The sequence below is a fragment of the Narcine bancroftii genome, chromosome 9, assembly GCF_036971445.1.
Source record: "Narcine bancroftii isolate sNarBan1 chromosome 9, sNarBan1.hap1, whole genome shotgun sequence".
NCBI classification, from domain to species: Eukaryota; Metazoa; Chordata; class Chondrichthyes; order Torpediniformes; family Narcinidae; genus Narcine; species Narcine bancroftii.
The window spans coordinates 70,768,649-70,782,722 of NC_091477.1; the positions used below are offsets into that span (position 1 = coordinate 70,768,649).

General features: G+C 52.2%; 1 protein-coding gene across 3 annotated transcripts in view; it reads left to right on the top strand.

Annotated features, from left to right (window-relative positions):
• LOC138742259 (LIM and senescent cell antigen-like-containing domain protein 2) overlaps positions 1–14,074 on the top strand; it is a 131,416-nt gene that overhangs the window by 3,264 nt on the left and 114,078 nt on the right. Inside the window, exon 1 of one of the 3 annotated variants that reach the window (XM_069896393.1) lies at positions 5,778–5,922. The exons of the other annotated variants lie outside the window; for them this stretch is intronic. Coding sequence (XP_069752494.1) covers positions 5,810–5,922 — 113 coding nt within the window. The 5' untranslated portion in view covers positions 5,778–5,809. Of the gene's footprint in view, positions 1–5,777; positions 5,923–14,074 lie in introns of those variants that run through there. 3 annotated transcript variants of the gene reach the window in all.

Below are 14,074 nucleotides of genomic sequence, written 5' to 3' on the forward strand. Positions count from 1 at the left end.
CAGGTGCGATTAGTGAGGCAAAGGTGCCTCCAGCACCTTTTAAGCTGGGGGGGGGGGAATGATAGCCCCAGTAAATCGCCAACCCAGCAAGTTAAGGGGGATCATGTCCCCACGATGACACAGTAAGTGACACATCACGCAAAATAGTCTCCCCCATCCCCCACCACCTGTCAGTCTTCCCTCCCACTGTCAATCGCGCTTCTCCCCAACCCACGGCAGCCGACCCCTCTCTCTCCCGCGACATTGACCTCTCCCCCCATGGCAGCGACCTCTCAACCTCCCCCTCCCATAGCAGCGACCTCTCAACCACCCCCCCCCCCCATGGCAGCGACCTCTCAAACCAATCCCCTCACCCTCCCCACTTTTCCAACCCGGGCCCTGGCAGCGACCCCTCTCCCCGATCACTGCAGACACTTCAGCTAGGGTTTCCCTGTGACGCCAGCGCTTAACACGGGAGAAACCAGGACGGCCATTTTGCTGTTCAGGCCGCCGGTCGATATAACCATATAACCGTTTACAGCACGGAACCAGGCCATGTCGGTCCTTCAAGTCCGTACCGGTTCACTTGACAACTCCACTAGCTCCTCTGCAAACTCCTGAGGAAGTAGAGGCTTTCTTCATGATGCCATTGGTGTGTTGGTTCCAGGAAAGATCTTCCGAGATAGTGACGCGTCCTGCGTAAGTTTAACTGGTTTCCTTGACTACCTCCGAGGTAGGGCAGGGACCCGGTTGACTTTGGACGACGCTGATCGGGTCGGACTCTTTCAAGCTGCTTTGTTAGTGGGGTGCTAACTGAGCAAGCCTGGTTAACCTCATTTTACAAGACAATTTGAAAGCATGTTATGGGTGTGACTGTGTCAGAGTTGATGGGTATACATCTAGACCCTTTCAAATTGCCTTGTAAAATGGAGTTAACCGGGGAATTTACTTGGTTGAAGACCCAGGTACACGGCTATTTGAAAGGGCTGAACCGGGCAAGCGTGTTCAAAATCCACCTACCCAGAACTACCTCAGGGAACCCAGTAAAACATACCTGGGCATCCTGCTCCAGCGATTTGAAAGGGGAAATGGCTCCCCCAGTTACTCTGCGTACGAGCATCTCTGGGAAACCCTTGGCTGGCTCAATGCAGGAACGGGGGGAGGGGGTTGCTGCTGTAAAGTGCTGCTCCAGTTCGTAGCGACGGCTCAATACAGGAGGAATGGCCGTCTTCCTTACCCATAATTCCCCCAAGTCACTGGAACCACACATCGCAGCCCCACCACCCCCTCTCCGATCGCAGCAACAGCAGGTTTCTTGTGTGTGGGGAGTGAATGACTACTAGGAGTGGGGGTGAATGATGGGGGGGGAAGCGTTTAGGAGAACTTTAAACAGGAAAGGAACTTTAAACAGAAGGGGAACAGAAAGAACACAGGGAACTGTGGGACTGCTGTGACTGTGATGCATCACTCACTACATCATCGCAGGGGCAAGATCCCCTTAAATCGTGGGGTTTGTGATTTAACAGGTAAGTTAGGCTGCTGTTTGAAAGGAGCGAGAGGCATGGACTACCCAGTAATCTCACCCGGGTCCTAGGAGGGCTAGCCAGGTGCTGCAATTTGAAAGCGCCTCTTGAGGGCCTGCTGTGGGTGTTAGTGTGTCGGCTTAGGGTGTGAGTGTGTCATGGGTGTGAGGATGTCTACGTGGATGTGCTGTGGTATGAGTGTGTCGTAGTGTAAGTGTCACTGTGAGGTATGGGTGTGTCATATGAGTGAGTGAGTTGTGCATGTGAGTGTTTCAGTCTGGGTGTGCCATGGTGTGAGTGTTGCACTGTGTGGTGTTGGTGTGGCATGGGTGTGAATATGTCAGTATAGAGTGTGTGTGCCATGGGCGTGAGTGTGTGTGGTTTGAGCATGTCAATCTGGGTTGAAGGTGTGTCATGGTGTGAGTTTGCTGTGGTGCGTGTCTGTGTGGGGTGTTGGTATGCCCTGGTGTGAGGGTGACTGTGTGAAGTGTGAGAGTGAAGTGGTATGAGTATGTCAATGTGGAGTGGGTGTGCTGTGGTGTGTGTTTGCCAGTGTGGTGTGAGTGTGTCAGTATGGGGTGTTGGTATGTTTTGTACTGTGCAATGGGTGTGTCAGTGTGTCGTGGTGTGAGTGTCTTGTGTGTGTGTGTATTATGCTATGTGGAGTGTGGTTGTGCCATGCTGAGAGCGTCGGTGTGTTTTGTGAGTGTGCTGGGGCATGAGTGTGTCAGTGTGCTATAGTGTGTATGTCAAAGTGGAGTGTGGGTGTGCATGGGTATGAGTCTTCTGTGGGTGTGTGTCCCAGTGTAGGGTGTGGGTGTTCTGTGGGTCAAATGTACTGTGGTGTGAGTGTGACGGTGTGGGTTGTGAGAGCCCTGTGGTGTGAGTGTGATGGTGTGGGTTGTGAGAGCCCTGTGGTGTGAGTGTGACGGTGTGGGTTGTGAGAGCCCTGTGGTGTGAGTGTGACGGTGTGGGTTGTGAGAGCCCTGTGGTGTGAGTGTGACGGTGTGGGTTGTGAGAGCCCTGTGGTGTGAGTGTGATGGTGTGGGTTGTGAGAGCCCTGTGGTGTGAGTGTGATGGTGTGGGTTGTGAGAGCCCTGTGGTGTGAGTGTGATGGTGTGGGTTGTGAGAGCCCTGTGGTGTGAGTGTGACGGTGTGGGTTGTGAGAGCCCTGTGGTGTGAGTGTGACGGTGTGGGTTGTGAGAGCCCTGTGGTGTGAGTGTGACGGTGTGGGTTGTGAGAGCCCTGTGGTGTGAGTGTGACGGTGTGGGTTGTGAGAGCCCTGTGGTGTGAGTGTGACGGTGTGGGTTGTGAGAGCCCTGTGGTGTGAGTGTGATGGTGTGGGTTGTGAGAGCCCTGTGGTGTGAGTGTGATGGTGTGGGTTGTGAGAGCCCTGTGGTGTGAGTGTGATGGTGTGGGTTGTGAGAGCCCTGTGGTGTGAGTGTGATGGTGTGGGTTGTGAGAGCCCTGTGGTGTGAGTGTGATGGTGTGGGTTGTGAGAGCCCTGTGGTGTGAGTGTGATGGTGTGGGTTGTGAGAGCCCTGTGGTGTGAGTGTGCCATGGTGTGAGTGTGTTGCATTCAAGTTCAAATTTATTGTCATCTGATTGCACAGTACAACCTGACGAAACGCAGTCATACAACCAGTCATAACGCACATATAGACAAACAATACATGTGTAGGACAAGTATTCATATATAAATATAAATAAATATTGTTAAATAAATAGCAGAATTTCGGAAGGTTTGTATGATCATTCTTCAGTCATTCAGCAGCCTCACTGCCCGTAGGAAGAACCTGGTGGTGCTGTCTCTGATCCTCCTGTATCTCTTTCCCAATGGGAGCAGCTGAAAGATGCTGTGTGCAGAGTGGAAGGGGTCCTCAGCGATGCAGCACGCCCTCATCAGACAACTATCCCGGTAGATCACGTCGATGGAGGGAGGGAGGGAATGACTTTTTGCCATTCTTATGCTCCTGTACCACAATGTGATGCATCCGGACAGGACACTCGATAGATTTCCTATCAAGGGTTGACATAATGATGGACGGTAGCCTTATCTGCTTCAGTCTTGTCAGGAAGTGCAGTTGCTGTTGCGCCTTCCTGACAAGTGAGGAGATGCTGTGTGTCCTTATAGGTGAACTCCAAGGAACTTGGTGCTTTCCACTCTCTCCACTACAAAGTTGTTGGGAGTAGTGGAGGGTGATCATTCCTGGTCCTCCTGAAGTCCGCGATCATCTCCTTCGCCTTGTCCACATTGAAACTCTTGCACCATTTCACAAGATTTTCCACGTCTTCTCTGTAGTGCGACTCATCATTGTTGCTGATGAGGCCAATGACTGTTGTGTCATCTGCAAACTTGAGGACACTGTTGGAGCTGGATCGGATGATCCAGTCATGGGTCAGTAACAAAAGATGAATATATTTCTCCAGAAGGTTACAGTGCACGTGCCTGGTGAATAAACGGACAGACATAACAGACAGGTGAAGGTGCTGATGGAGAAAATGAAAGCAGCCTACCAACACCCCCCCAGACAGAAAGGGTCATTGCTCTCCCCATGGAGGGTTGTGCTGTGGGAACTGGCCCCCTATCCCTTTGTTTTTTTCAGTCAATGACTCTCATACGTGGTCTTGTCAACTTGCAGCGCGTCTCGCCGACAGTAGAACCAATACCACCTTCATCAGTGAACAGGTACTGCAAGGTCATCCAACTTTCCCTTAATCCAAAGTCCCACAGGCCTTTCTTTGGCCAATGTTTCCACCATGAAGGCTATTCGTCTGGTGCTTCAGGGCATACCGGTGATTCTCGTAGGAACACCCTATTGCTGAGGTGTGGAGTGTCGGCCGTCTCATGCCAGGATGCCGTTCCTGCTCACGTTCCCGCTGATTGCTTGGACCAGTGCTGACTGAACTCGGTGCACCACATTGCCAAGGCATGCTCCCTTTGTAGACTCACTGGGAGAGTCAGGGCCGTTTGTGTGTGGAATTGTATGGAGGGGATAAAGAAACCAGTTCCCGAAACATCCACCTCAGCAAGGATTATTGGAAATGAGGTGGTTCAGTGGTGAGGGGAGTGGAAGAATGACGTTATTACCAAAACATTTCGATTAAAGAGTCTACACGAGCAGCTCCTGTAGATGACGACAAGCGGGATCGGTGTAAGTGGAAGACCCTCAGCTGTGTGTACTGGAGCCGTGATGCAGGTGCCACAATCTGGTGTGGTGGTGCTGCATGTGTATTCGTGCCATAGGGTCCCACAGCGCTGATCTGCATAGGCTGGAAGAGGAGCAGCTTGAAGGGTAATAATCTCCTGTTGGTTGGGGAGTAGATGGTGGGGGGGGGGGGGGTGTTTGGGAGAACCCACTTGCACTGGTAAGTTGGTTGGAGTGGTAACATGATAGATTTGTCAGGGGCCACCCCTGGTGGGGGAGGAGCAGAGGGGAGGCTGGCCTGGGTCGGAGTGTGTGCTCTTTCCAGAGAGCAAACCTGTTGGACATGGGGATTCCATGTATGTGGAATGTAGGTGTGGGATGTGGGTGTGATGTGCTGTGAGTGTGTTGGATGTGGGTGTGATGTGTGAGTGTGTGGGTGTGGGACATGGGTGTGATGTAGTGTGTGGGTGTGGGATGTGGGTATGATGTGATGTGAGGATGTGGGATGTGGGTGTGATGTGTGTGGGTGTGACATGGTGTGAGTGCATGGGTCTATCATATGAGTGTGTCGGTGTGGGATCTGGTTGTTACATGGTGTGAGTGTGTCACTGTGGAGTGTGGGTGTGACGTGATGTGGGTGTGATGTGTGGGTGTGGAATGTGGGTGTGACGTGGCGAGTGTGATGTGTGAGTGTGTGGGTGTGACATGGTGTGGGTGAGATGTGGCTTGAGTGTGATGTGGTGTGAGTGTGTGGGTGTGACGTGGTGTGAGTGGGGGATATGGGCTGCATCCTGGCTGTACTGTGGTGTGTATCGCCTGGCACAGTTGAATCTCCAGTAAGGGCTGGACTGTTTGTCCGCAGTGAATTCGACACGTCTTGGGGGTTTCCGGGAATGGGAATGGGAACAGATTGGAGCAGCAGAGCTCTAACTGGACAATACCGGCTTCGGGCAGCCCCTCCTCTTGCCTGACCTCGGGAAGTGTGCAGGTTCCTGTCAGGAAGGAAGCTGGAGACAAGCTGGCGATGTCCGCCTTCAGAATGCAGAAGAGCAGTTGCCGAGTGTCCTGGCCAATCACAGGGAGGGGTGGGGGGAGCTGGGATATTGATCCCGGGCTCTGACCTCAGCTGTTCTGGCCGCTGGTGGTTGGGGAGAGTCCATGGCAGCAGTGAGGCTTCGTGAGCTGACTTCTTCTCAGCTCTACTGCCGTCGCTATGGCCGGCACAGTGGGCAGCTGGAGCTGTGGGCTCAGGCAGTCAGCAGGAGACCAGGGTAGGTGCTGGGATCAGCTCAGGGCACCCTGTCCCAGGATTGGGTGGAGGACAGGCCGAGCATTTCCAGACTCTCTCTCATTCTCACTCTCTGCTTCGCGCCCGGCCCTCACTGCTGGAATTGCAGAATTTGGAACTGAACTCAGGAGGCCTCCTTCCTGTTTGGGGGGGGGGGGGGGCGGAGGTCAAGGGTCAGGGATTCGGTGGGGCTAATGCAGCTTTAAGTGTCCTGGCTTTGTTGCTGAATGAATTCCCGTATATACCCATGCAATCATCAAATTTTCTGGACCATTTTCTCGGGACAGAAAAGTGGGGTGGGTGGTTTGACTATTATATGGGTCAAGCATGGCCGGGGCAAGGATCCTCGGTCGGGAGCTCAGAGGGAAGCATGACCGGGGCATCGGGGGCTTTGATGGATGGATGGCTGGGATGTCAGGAACTCAGGTGGGTGGTCGGGGGAGGATCCATGGTCAGGAGTTTGGATGGGTGGGCGTCTGGGATGTTGTGGGCTTGGATGGGTGGGTGACTGGGACGTCGGGGGCTTGGATGGGCAGGTGTCTGGGATGTTGGGGGCTTGGATGGGTGGGTCATTGGGACGTGGGGGGTTTGGATGGGCAGGTGTCGGGGGGTTTGGATGGGCGGGTGTCTGGGACATTGTGGGCTTGGATGGGCGAGCATCAATGGCTTGGATGGGTGAGCGATTGGGATGTCAGGGGCTTGGATGGGCGGGCGTCTGGAACATCGTGGGCTTGGATGGGCAGCATCGGGGACTTGGATGAGTGGGTGACTGGGATGTCGGGGGCTTGGATGGGCAGGTGTCTGGGACGTCGGGTGCTTGGATGGGTGGGTGACTGGGATGTCTGTGCTTGGATGGGTGGGCATCGGGGGCTTGGATGGGTGGGCAATTGGGACTTTGGGGGCTTGGATGGGCGGGCGATTGGGACTGGGGGCTTGGATGGGCAGATGTCTAGGGCATCAGGCTTGGATGGATGGGTGTTGGGGTCTTGGATGGGCAGGAATCGGGGGCTTGGATGGGTGGGCATCGGGGGCTTGGATGAGTGGACGACTGGGATGTTGGGGGCTTGAATGGGTGGACATCTGGGGTGTCGGGGGCTTGGATGGGCGGATGTCTAGGCCATTGGACTTCGATGGGTGGGCATCAGGGACTTGGATGGGCTGACATACGGGGCATTGGAGGCTTGCATAGGCAGGCATTTGTGGCATCGGGGGGCTTGGATGGGCAGGAATTTGTGCCGTCGTTGGTTTGGATCGGCAGGCATTGGGGGATTTGATGGGCAGGCGTTGGGGACTTGGATGGGTGGGCATCAGTACCTTGAATGGGCAGGTGACTGGGATGTCAGGGACTTGGATGAATGGGATATTGGGGTGTCAGGGGCTTGGATGGGTGGGATATTGGGGCATCGGGGGCTTGGATGGGTGGGCGACTGGGACGTCGGAGCCTTGGATGGGCGGATAACTGAGGCGTCAGGGGCTTGGATGGGTGAACGACTAAGGCGCCGGGCTTGGATGGGCAGGCATTTGAGGCATCGAGGGCTTGGACGGATGGGCAGCCAGGCCAAGGATCTATGGTCAGGAGCTCAATGGGCAGTCAGCCAGGGCAAGGATTTGCTGTCGGGGTGTTGAGAGCTCGGATGGGCGGGAGTCTGGGCGTAGGGGCCTTGGATGGATGGGTGGTCAGGGTCAAAAATAGGGGTGGTCGACTCTTACATGGGTCATACATAAACACTTTTTGGACCAGAAGAAGGGTAGGGGTGATTTTTACACAGTATTGACGAATACATGAATATATGCGGTAATTCAATGCAGCAGGGGAGGCTCTTCTGGTGGAACAGGCTCTTGCCCGAGCAACATTGAGAACCGGGGGAAGGTGCAGGTGCTGAGAGGCAGGGGCAACAGGAAGGGACAGATGGTGGAGTCACAGCTGGTGGGAGGGTGAGAGGGTTTGGGGAAGGAGGAGGAGGAGAGGGGGCAAAGGGTTAGGGTTTGAGAGGAGTGGATCAGGTGGGCTGGAGAGAGGTGAGGTGGGGACAGGGGGGTAGAGGGGGCAGATGCGGGGGAAAGGGAGTGGTGTGGGGAGAGGGAGGAAGGGACGATGTGGCGTGAGATTTAAGGGGAGGAAGTGGAAATGACCGATAGTCATTGAGGGGAGAGGGGACATTTGGAGTGAGAGAGATTCAAGGGGAGAGGGAGGGGGTGGGGGCTGAGGAGAGACGAGTGGTGGGAGAGAGATTTGGGAGCGGGAGGGTGTGATGGTGGTGTGGAGTGATTGTCTTTGGGAGGAGGGTGCAATGGAAGTGAGAGAGATGTGAGGAGAGAGGGAGGGGGTAGGGGATGAGGAGAGATGGGTGGTGGGAGAGAGATTTGAGGGGAGGGTATGGCCTACTTTGCTGTACACTGTATCTGTGAGAATAGGATGTAGGGGGAGTGGAGGGTGAACAGGGGAGGGGGATTGGTGTCGGGGCTGAGGGTGGGGAGATATGACCAGTTTGGGGGGGGAATGGGCTGTGTTTACTCTCGAGCTTGGGTGAAGCAGAGGTGGGGACACTAGGGTGCGGGTTGTGATGTGCTGAATGTTCTGAGGTCCAGACTGCCCTGATCTCCCAGCATTATTCAGCCCTCCTGGGAAATGGCATCCCGCAGTGATTTCTGCCTGTGGCAGTCCCAGGTAGGAAGTGTCTTTCTCAATGGACAGCTTCCTGGAATCAGTTTAAGCCAGAGAGAAAGAGAGAGAAAGAAGGGGTGGGGGGGAGGGGGGGGGGGGACACGACCTGGGAAGAGCAACCATGATCATATTGAACAGTGTAGCAGATTTAAAGGGGCTGAATGTCCTTTTATGATGGTAAAAACATATAATGTTTTATGAAGGCAATGGATAAGATAGATGCTGGAACATTGTGTCCATTGGTAAGTGAGACCAGAACTAAGGGATTTGGTTTATTTAAATTTAGGCATACAACCCAGTATCAGGCCCTTTCGGCCCACGGGCCTGTGCTGTCCAATTGACCTACAACCCTAGTACGTTTTGAATGATGGGAGGAAACTGGAGCCTTCGGAGAAAACCCACGGAGACACGGGGAGAACGTACAAACTCCTTACAGACAGTGCGGGATTCGAACCCACACCCTGATCATTGGCGCTGTAACAGCGTTGCGCCAACCGTGCTGCCCTATGGAATTTTCTGCCCAAGGAAGCAGTTGAGGCTGCCTCATTACATAGATTGGTTGAAGCGAAAGCAGTGGCCGTCAAAAGGCCCACAGGCCAGAGGGCGATGGCTGCCAGGGCTTAGCGTATCCCTGAAGGAGTTTCCTAGAATAGTATCCTGGGTTCAGCCACCTTCAGCTGCTCCATCAATGAACTTCCTTCCATTGCAAGCTCAGGAGTGGGGTAGGTTTGCTGACGATACCACAGTGCTCAGTTCCACTTGCAATCCCCAGTCAGTGAAGCAGGTGATGTTTGCACGTATCATCATCAGGGTCTGGGCTGATGTGGGAAGTAGCGTTCACCTCAAACAAGTGCCCACAATGATCATTTCAATGACTGACGTCTGACATCCACTGAGTCCCCTAGCATCAACGTCCTGGAGGTGGGAGGTTGGCCATTGACTATAAGCTCAACTCGACCAGCTGCACAAATCCATCCAGAGGCTGGGGATCCTGACCTCCTGACATTCCACGACCTTCCCACCCCCGACAGGTCGGGAGTGCAGTGGGATGGGACACTCTCTGTTTGCCCGGAGTTCCAACGACTCTCGGGAAGCTCCAATCCACCAGGGACAAAGCAGCGTCTGGAGCGTCTCCCCACCCAGTACCCTGTACCTTCAGCCCCTCAGCCATCTGTGCACAGTGGCTGCAGTGAGCTCTGTCCGCAAAACGTTGACAGCTTCTCCCAAACCGATGCCCTTCACCACCAAGAAGAGCAAGGGTGTCCAGAGATTAAAGATTCAATTTATTGTCATTGTAATAAAACAATGTCACATTACACAAAATTGCTTTTGCCTGTTGTAAGGCGGACAGATTCGCCATCAGCAGAAATTGCCTGAAGCGCCTCTTACAGTCAGAGAAAGTGAAGCAAAAGAGAGTCACTGAGTGTCTGTGGATTTGCCTCCTGCGATTGGGGACACCATCACCTGAAGGTTCCCCATCTTTAGCTTTTGAAACGCTTAGCTGAAGAACAGGAGTATGTCCTTCCACCCTTTCGCCCTACTCCTGTAACTATTCCAATAAGATGACAACTGATCTGATTTCAACCTTTACTCAGCAATCTCATCTATCCTGGCCAATCGTTTGCCTCCTTTTTTTAAATCAAGAATCTATAAAGCCTTTTTTATGGTGCCACCCTGCCTTAAAGCCGGCTCAAGGGGGAAAAAAGGGTGAATTTACCTTTTATGGGGATGGCCTATAATGCAGATCCCACGTTGCCTTTACGGAGAGCAGAGTCGGGAGCCGAGTTCCAAAGCGAGTGGTACAGTAGCGCCACCTGTCACTGTGACATTAAACATGTGCGCCGGCAAGTGAAAAATATAGCCTTTCCCTCCCACCCAAAAGAACAAAAATCTTTAGCCATCACTCATATGAATCCTTTCAGGACAAATCACGATTGCTATCGCCCTGCATCTAAATGCACTGAGCGCTTTAAAACTGGTGCTTGGGTCACAGGCTGATGGCATAATCGTGACATCATCAGCCCGCCCCTTTGCAACTGCTTCCAGCAGCATTTCTCTTATGCAGGAGGTGGAGTCACTACACTCCACCTTGAAGTGTACCCCCCCCCACCCCCATCAGGCGGATGGAAGCTGGCATGTACTCCAGCAGCCCATCCTCCTTCCGACCTTGTATGGAGCTAAGTGCAGCGATGGAAAGACGGAGAATCTCTATCTCACAATCACATTTTTTTCCTCCATAAAAAGACCATATCTCCCTCACCGCCCTTTGAGCAAGAGCGCACAATCCTGTGAGAGGAATAAAACTGGTCTGAAATGGTCAACCCCTCATTTGTAAACAGTGAATTGTCTCCCATAAGAGGAAACGTTCTCTCCACATCAAGCCTGCCAACATCTTGGAGCTCATTTTGAATCTGTGTTGCATTCTAGCAGAAGGCATTAGTAATCCTGAATAGGTTCAGAGTAGCACAAAAGCTGGAAATGGTGGGGTCTGAATGAGTTAAATTCAGCATTCTCTTGTTTATGACAAAGTGGTGGTCTAATTTAGATGAAATCTTTAAAGATTTGGGGCAGTGAGGAAGGAAGTATTTCCTTTGTTGGAAGAGTCTTGAACTTGAAGTATAAACTTTAATATGGAGCCGGGACACCACGAAGGAATTATTCACACAAAAAGGAAGTGCATATCTGCAATGATTCATTCAAAATCTGTTGACACTGGAGAGCCAGTTGTAAAACTGATGATTTTTGTTGCTAAGGATTGTTAGGAGTTGAGGAACCAAGTTCGAGAATGTTTGAAATGGACCATTGTTCCTGACAGCTGGTACAGATGGGGCACTTGGCTCTTCCCCAGCCTCTGTGTCTTCGTCTGCCCCCTCCCCAACTCTGGAAGAGGTGGCTTGGTAGATGGGGGCCCGTGGCGATGTTCCTCATGCAGCTAAGGAACTGGAAAGGCAAGCGCTGGTGACTGCCATGCCACCATGGTGCAGTTGGTAGAGCTGCTGTCACACAGCGGTAGAGACCCTCACCGCCGGTGCTGCTGATATGGAGTTTGCACGTTCTCCCTGTCACCAAGAGAATTCACCCCCTCCCCCCCGCAGGTCCTCCAGTCTCCTCCCACCTCCAAAAAAATGCGTGTGCCAGTGGGATAATCAGCCTCCGAAAACTGTCTCCCTTGCATGCTGGCGAGGGATAGAATTGGGGATAGGGTTGATGAAATGGGTCAGCATCTATAGGTGGGCTGAAAGGCCTCTTTCTGTGATATGACTCCTTGAAGGACTGGAGTTGCTATGAAACTAGTCCCTGGTCAAACCCAATAGCTCAGTAATGGATGAACAAGATGCAGTAACAAAGAACCAGCAGCAACTTGGTTTTCTAATAAATTCATCTTTCAATGATTTTAAATGAACAGTCAGAAGGTGCAAGAATGTGTGGAACCTGGATTAACATGCAGAGGAAGAGAGGGTGGGGGAGATGTTACTGAGGGACTCTTCGAGGGAGATAGGTTCAACTTGATCTGTGTGACAGAACTGTCTTGTTTACAGGGGGGCAGTGGTGACAAGGAGGTGCCTGGAGCAGCCCCCTGAGGTGTTTGGAATGGCCCCCTGAGGGCCCTCTGAGGTGCTCGGAGCAGCCCCCTGAGGTACTCAGAACAGCCCCCTGAGGTCCCTGGAGCAGCCCCCTGAGGTCCCTGGAACCACTCCCTGAGGTGCCTGGAGCCACCCCCTGAGGTGCTCAGAGTGGCCCCCTGAGGTGCTCAGAATGGTGCTCCTGTGAGATCCGGCAGTTCTGCTCCCCTGGTTGTTTCCTAATTTCAGTGGAAGTTTCAACTTGTATTAAAAAGCCAAATCCAGGAGTAGACCTTTAACATTATTGTCATTATCTACTGTAGGTGAAGGTATTTGCTGCCCATTAGATTCTGAAGATATCATTTTATTATTAATTCAGAGATGCAGCACAGTAACAGGCCCTAATGGCCCACGTGCATGTGACCAATAAATCCACTGACCCCATACATCTTGGAATGTGGGAGGAAACAGAAGCACCCAGATGGAATGAGAAGAACGTACAAACTCCTCACAGGCACTGCTGGATTTGAACCCTCATTTCCTGTGTGCCATAGCTTTGTGCTACCTGCTGCGCTAAGGGATTTTGGACAGGTGACTGTTGGATCCATTGGGGTGGGAGGGGTGCCACTCATCAATTACCACTGCAGTATACACCCAACTGTGTGTCGCTTTCCCTCTCGCTGTCCTATTTTTACCCCACGGATACCAATGGGATCAGATGCTCTGACAGTGAGCTGCACCCTGCCCTCTGTCTGCTCAGGACCAGTTAGAGTTCAACAGGCTGCAGGCAGGGATTTGCCATCAGCTTGGGCAGAGCACTCCACGTGGAGCTCCCAGATTAGCTAGTGGCCAGCTAAACTGAGAGGCCATTCAGTCTTTTCTTTCTACCCAACCATTCCACAGAGGCAGGGTGATGGGACACCTCCACTTCCCTGCCCTTTCCCAATACCTCTTGCCCCACCCTCCACTGAATAGAAATTTAGCTCAGCCTTTAATCTAACTAAAGAGTCCATCCTCTAACAAGTTTTGAAGACATTCCTGGTGAGAAACTCTTCCTCATCTCAGTCTTAAACAGACTTGTTCTGTCTGGTTCTGGACTCAACTCAGGAGAAACTTCTTCCCCACATTTACCCTTCGAACCCCCCCAGGAATCTGCTGTATACTGATGAGATTGATGAGATTACCTCTCATTCTTCAGTGGCTCTCAACCTTGTTTTTCCCACTCAGATACCACTTTAAGTAATCCCTATGTCATCGGTGCTCTGTGATTAGTAAGAGTGGTATGTGGGTGGAAAAAAAAAAGGTTTGAAAACAACTGTTTTAATAGTATCTAATTGACTCATTATGTGCACGGTTTCAGAACTCCAAAGGAAATGGGCCAATGACAATTTTTCTCAAGCAAAATATTTCACTAACAATTGGGTCTAGAGCAGTGGTTCTCAATCTTCACTTCCCACTCACATCCCCTTAAGCAATCCCTTACTAATCACAGAGCAAGGATGGCATAGGGATTACTTAAAGTAAAATGTGAGTGGAAAGAAAAAGGTTGCGAACCATAAACTTTGACTTTTTCTCCTGGGGCAATCATTCTGTCTCCAGGATCATTTCAACGAAACCCTTCCGAACCGCCTCCTGTGAGAACATCTTCCTTCAATGGGAGGCGGCACAAAGTTGTTCACAGTAGATGAGGCCTCACTTATGCCTTGCACAGAGGCAGTGAGAATTCTCCACTACTTTACTGAACTCCAGCCTTCTCTATCACCTTCTATCCTTGTGTGCAAGTTTCTGTGTTCCATATTACAGCTTCATAACAGAACACACTTCTTCCACACTCCCACCACTCCCTGCGTGATGTTTCCACTAAATATTTCCCATTTCACCCTTAACCCATGTTCTCTAGTTATTGC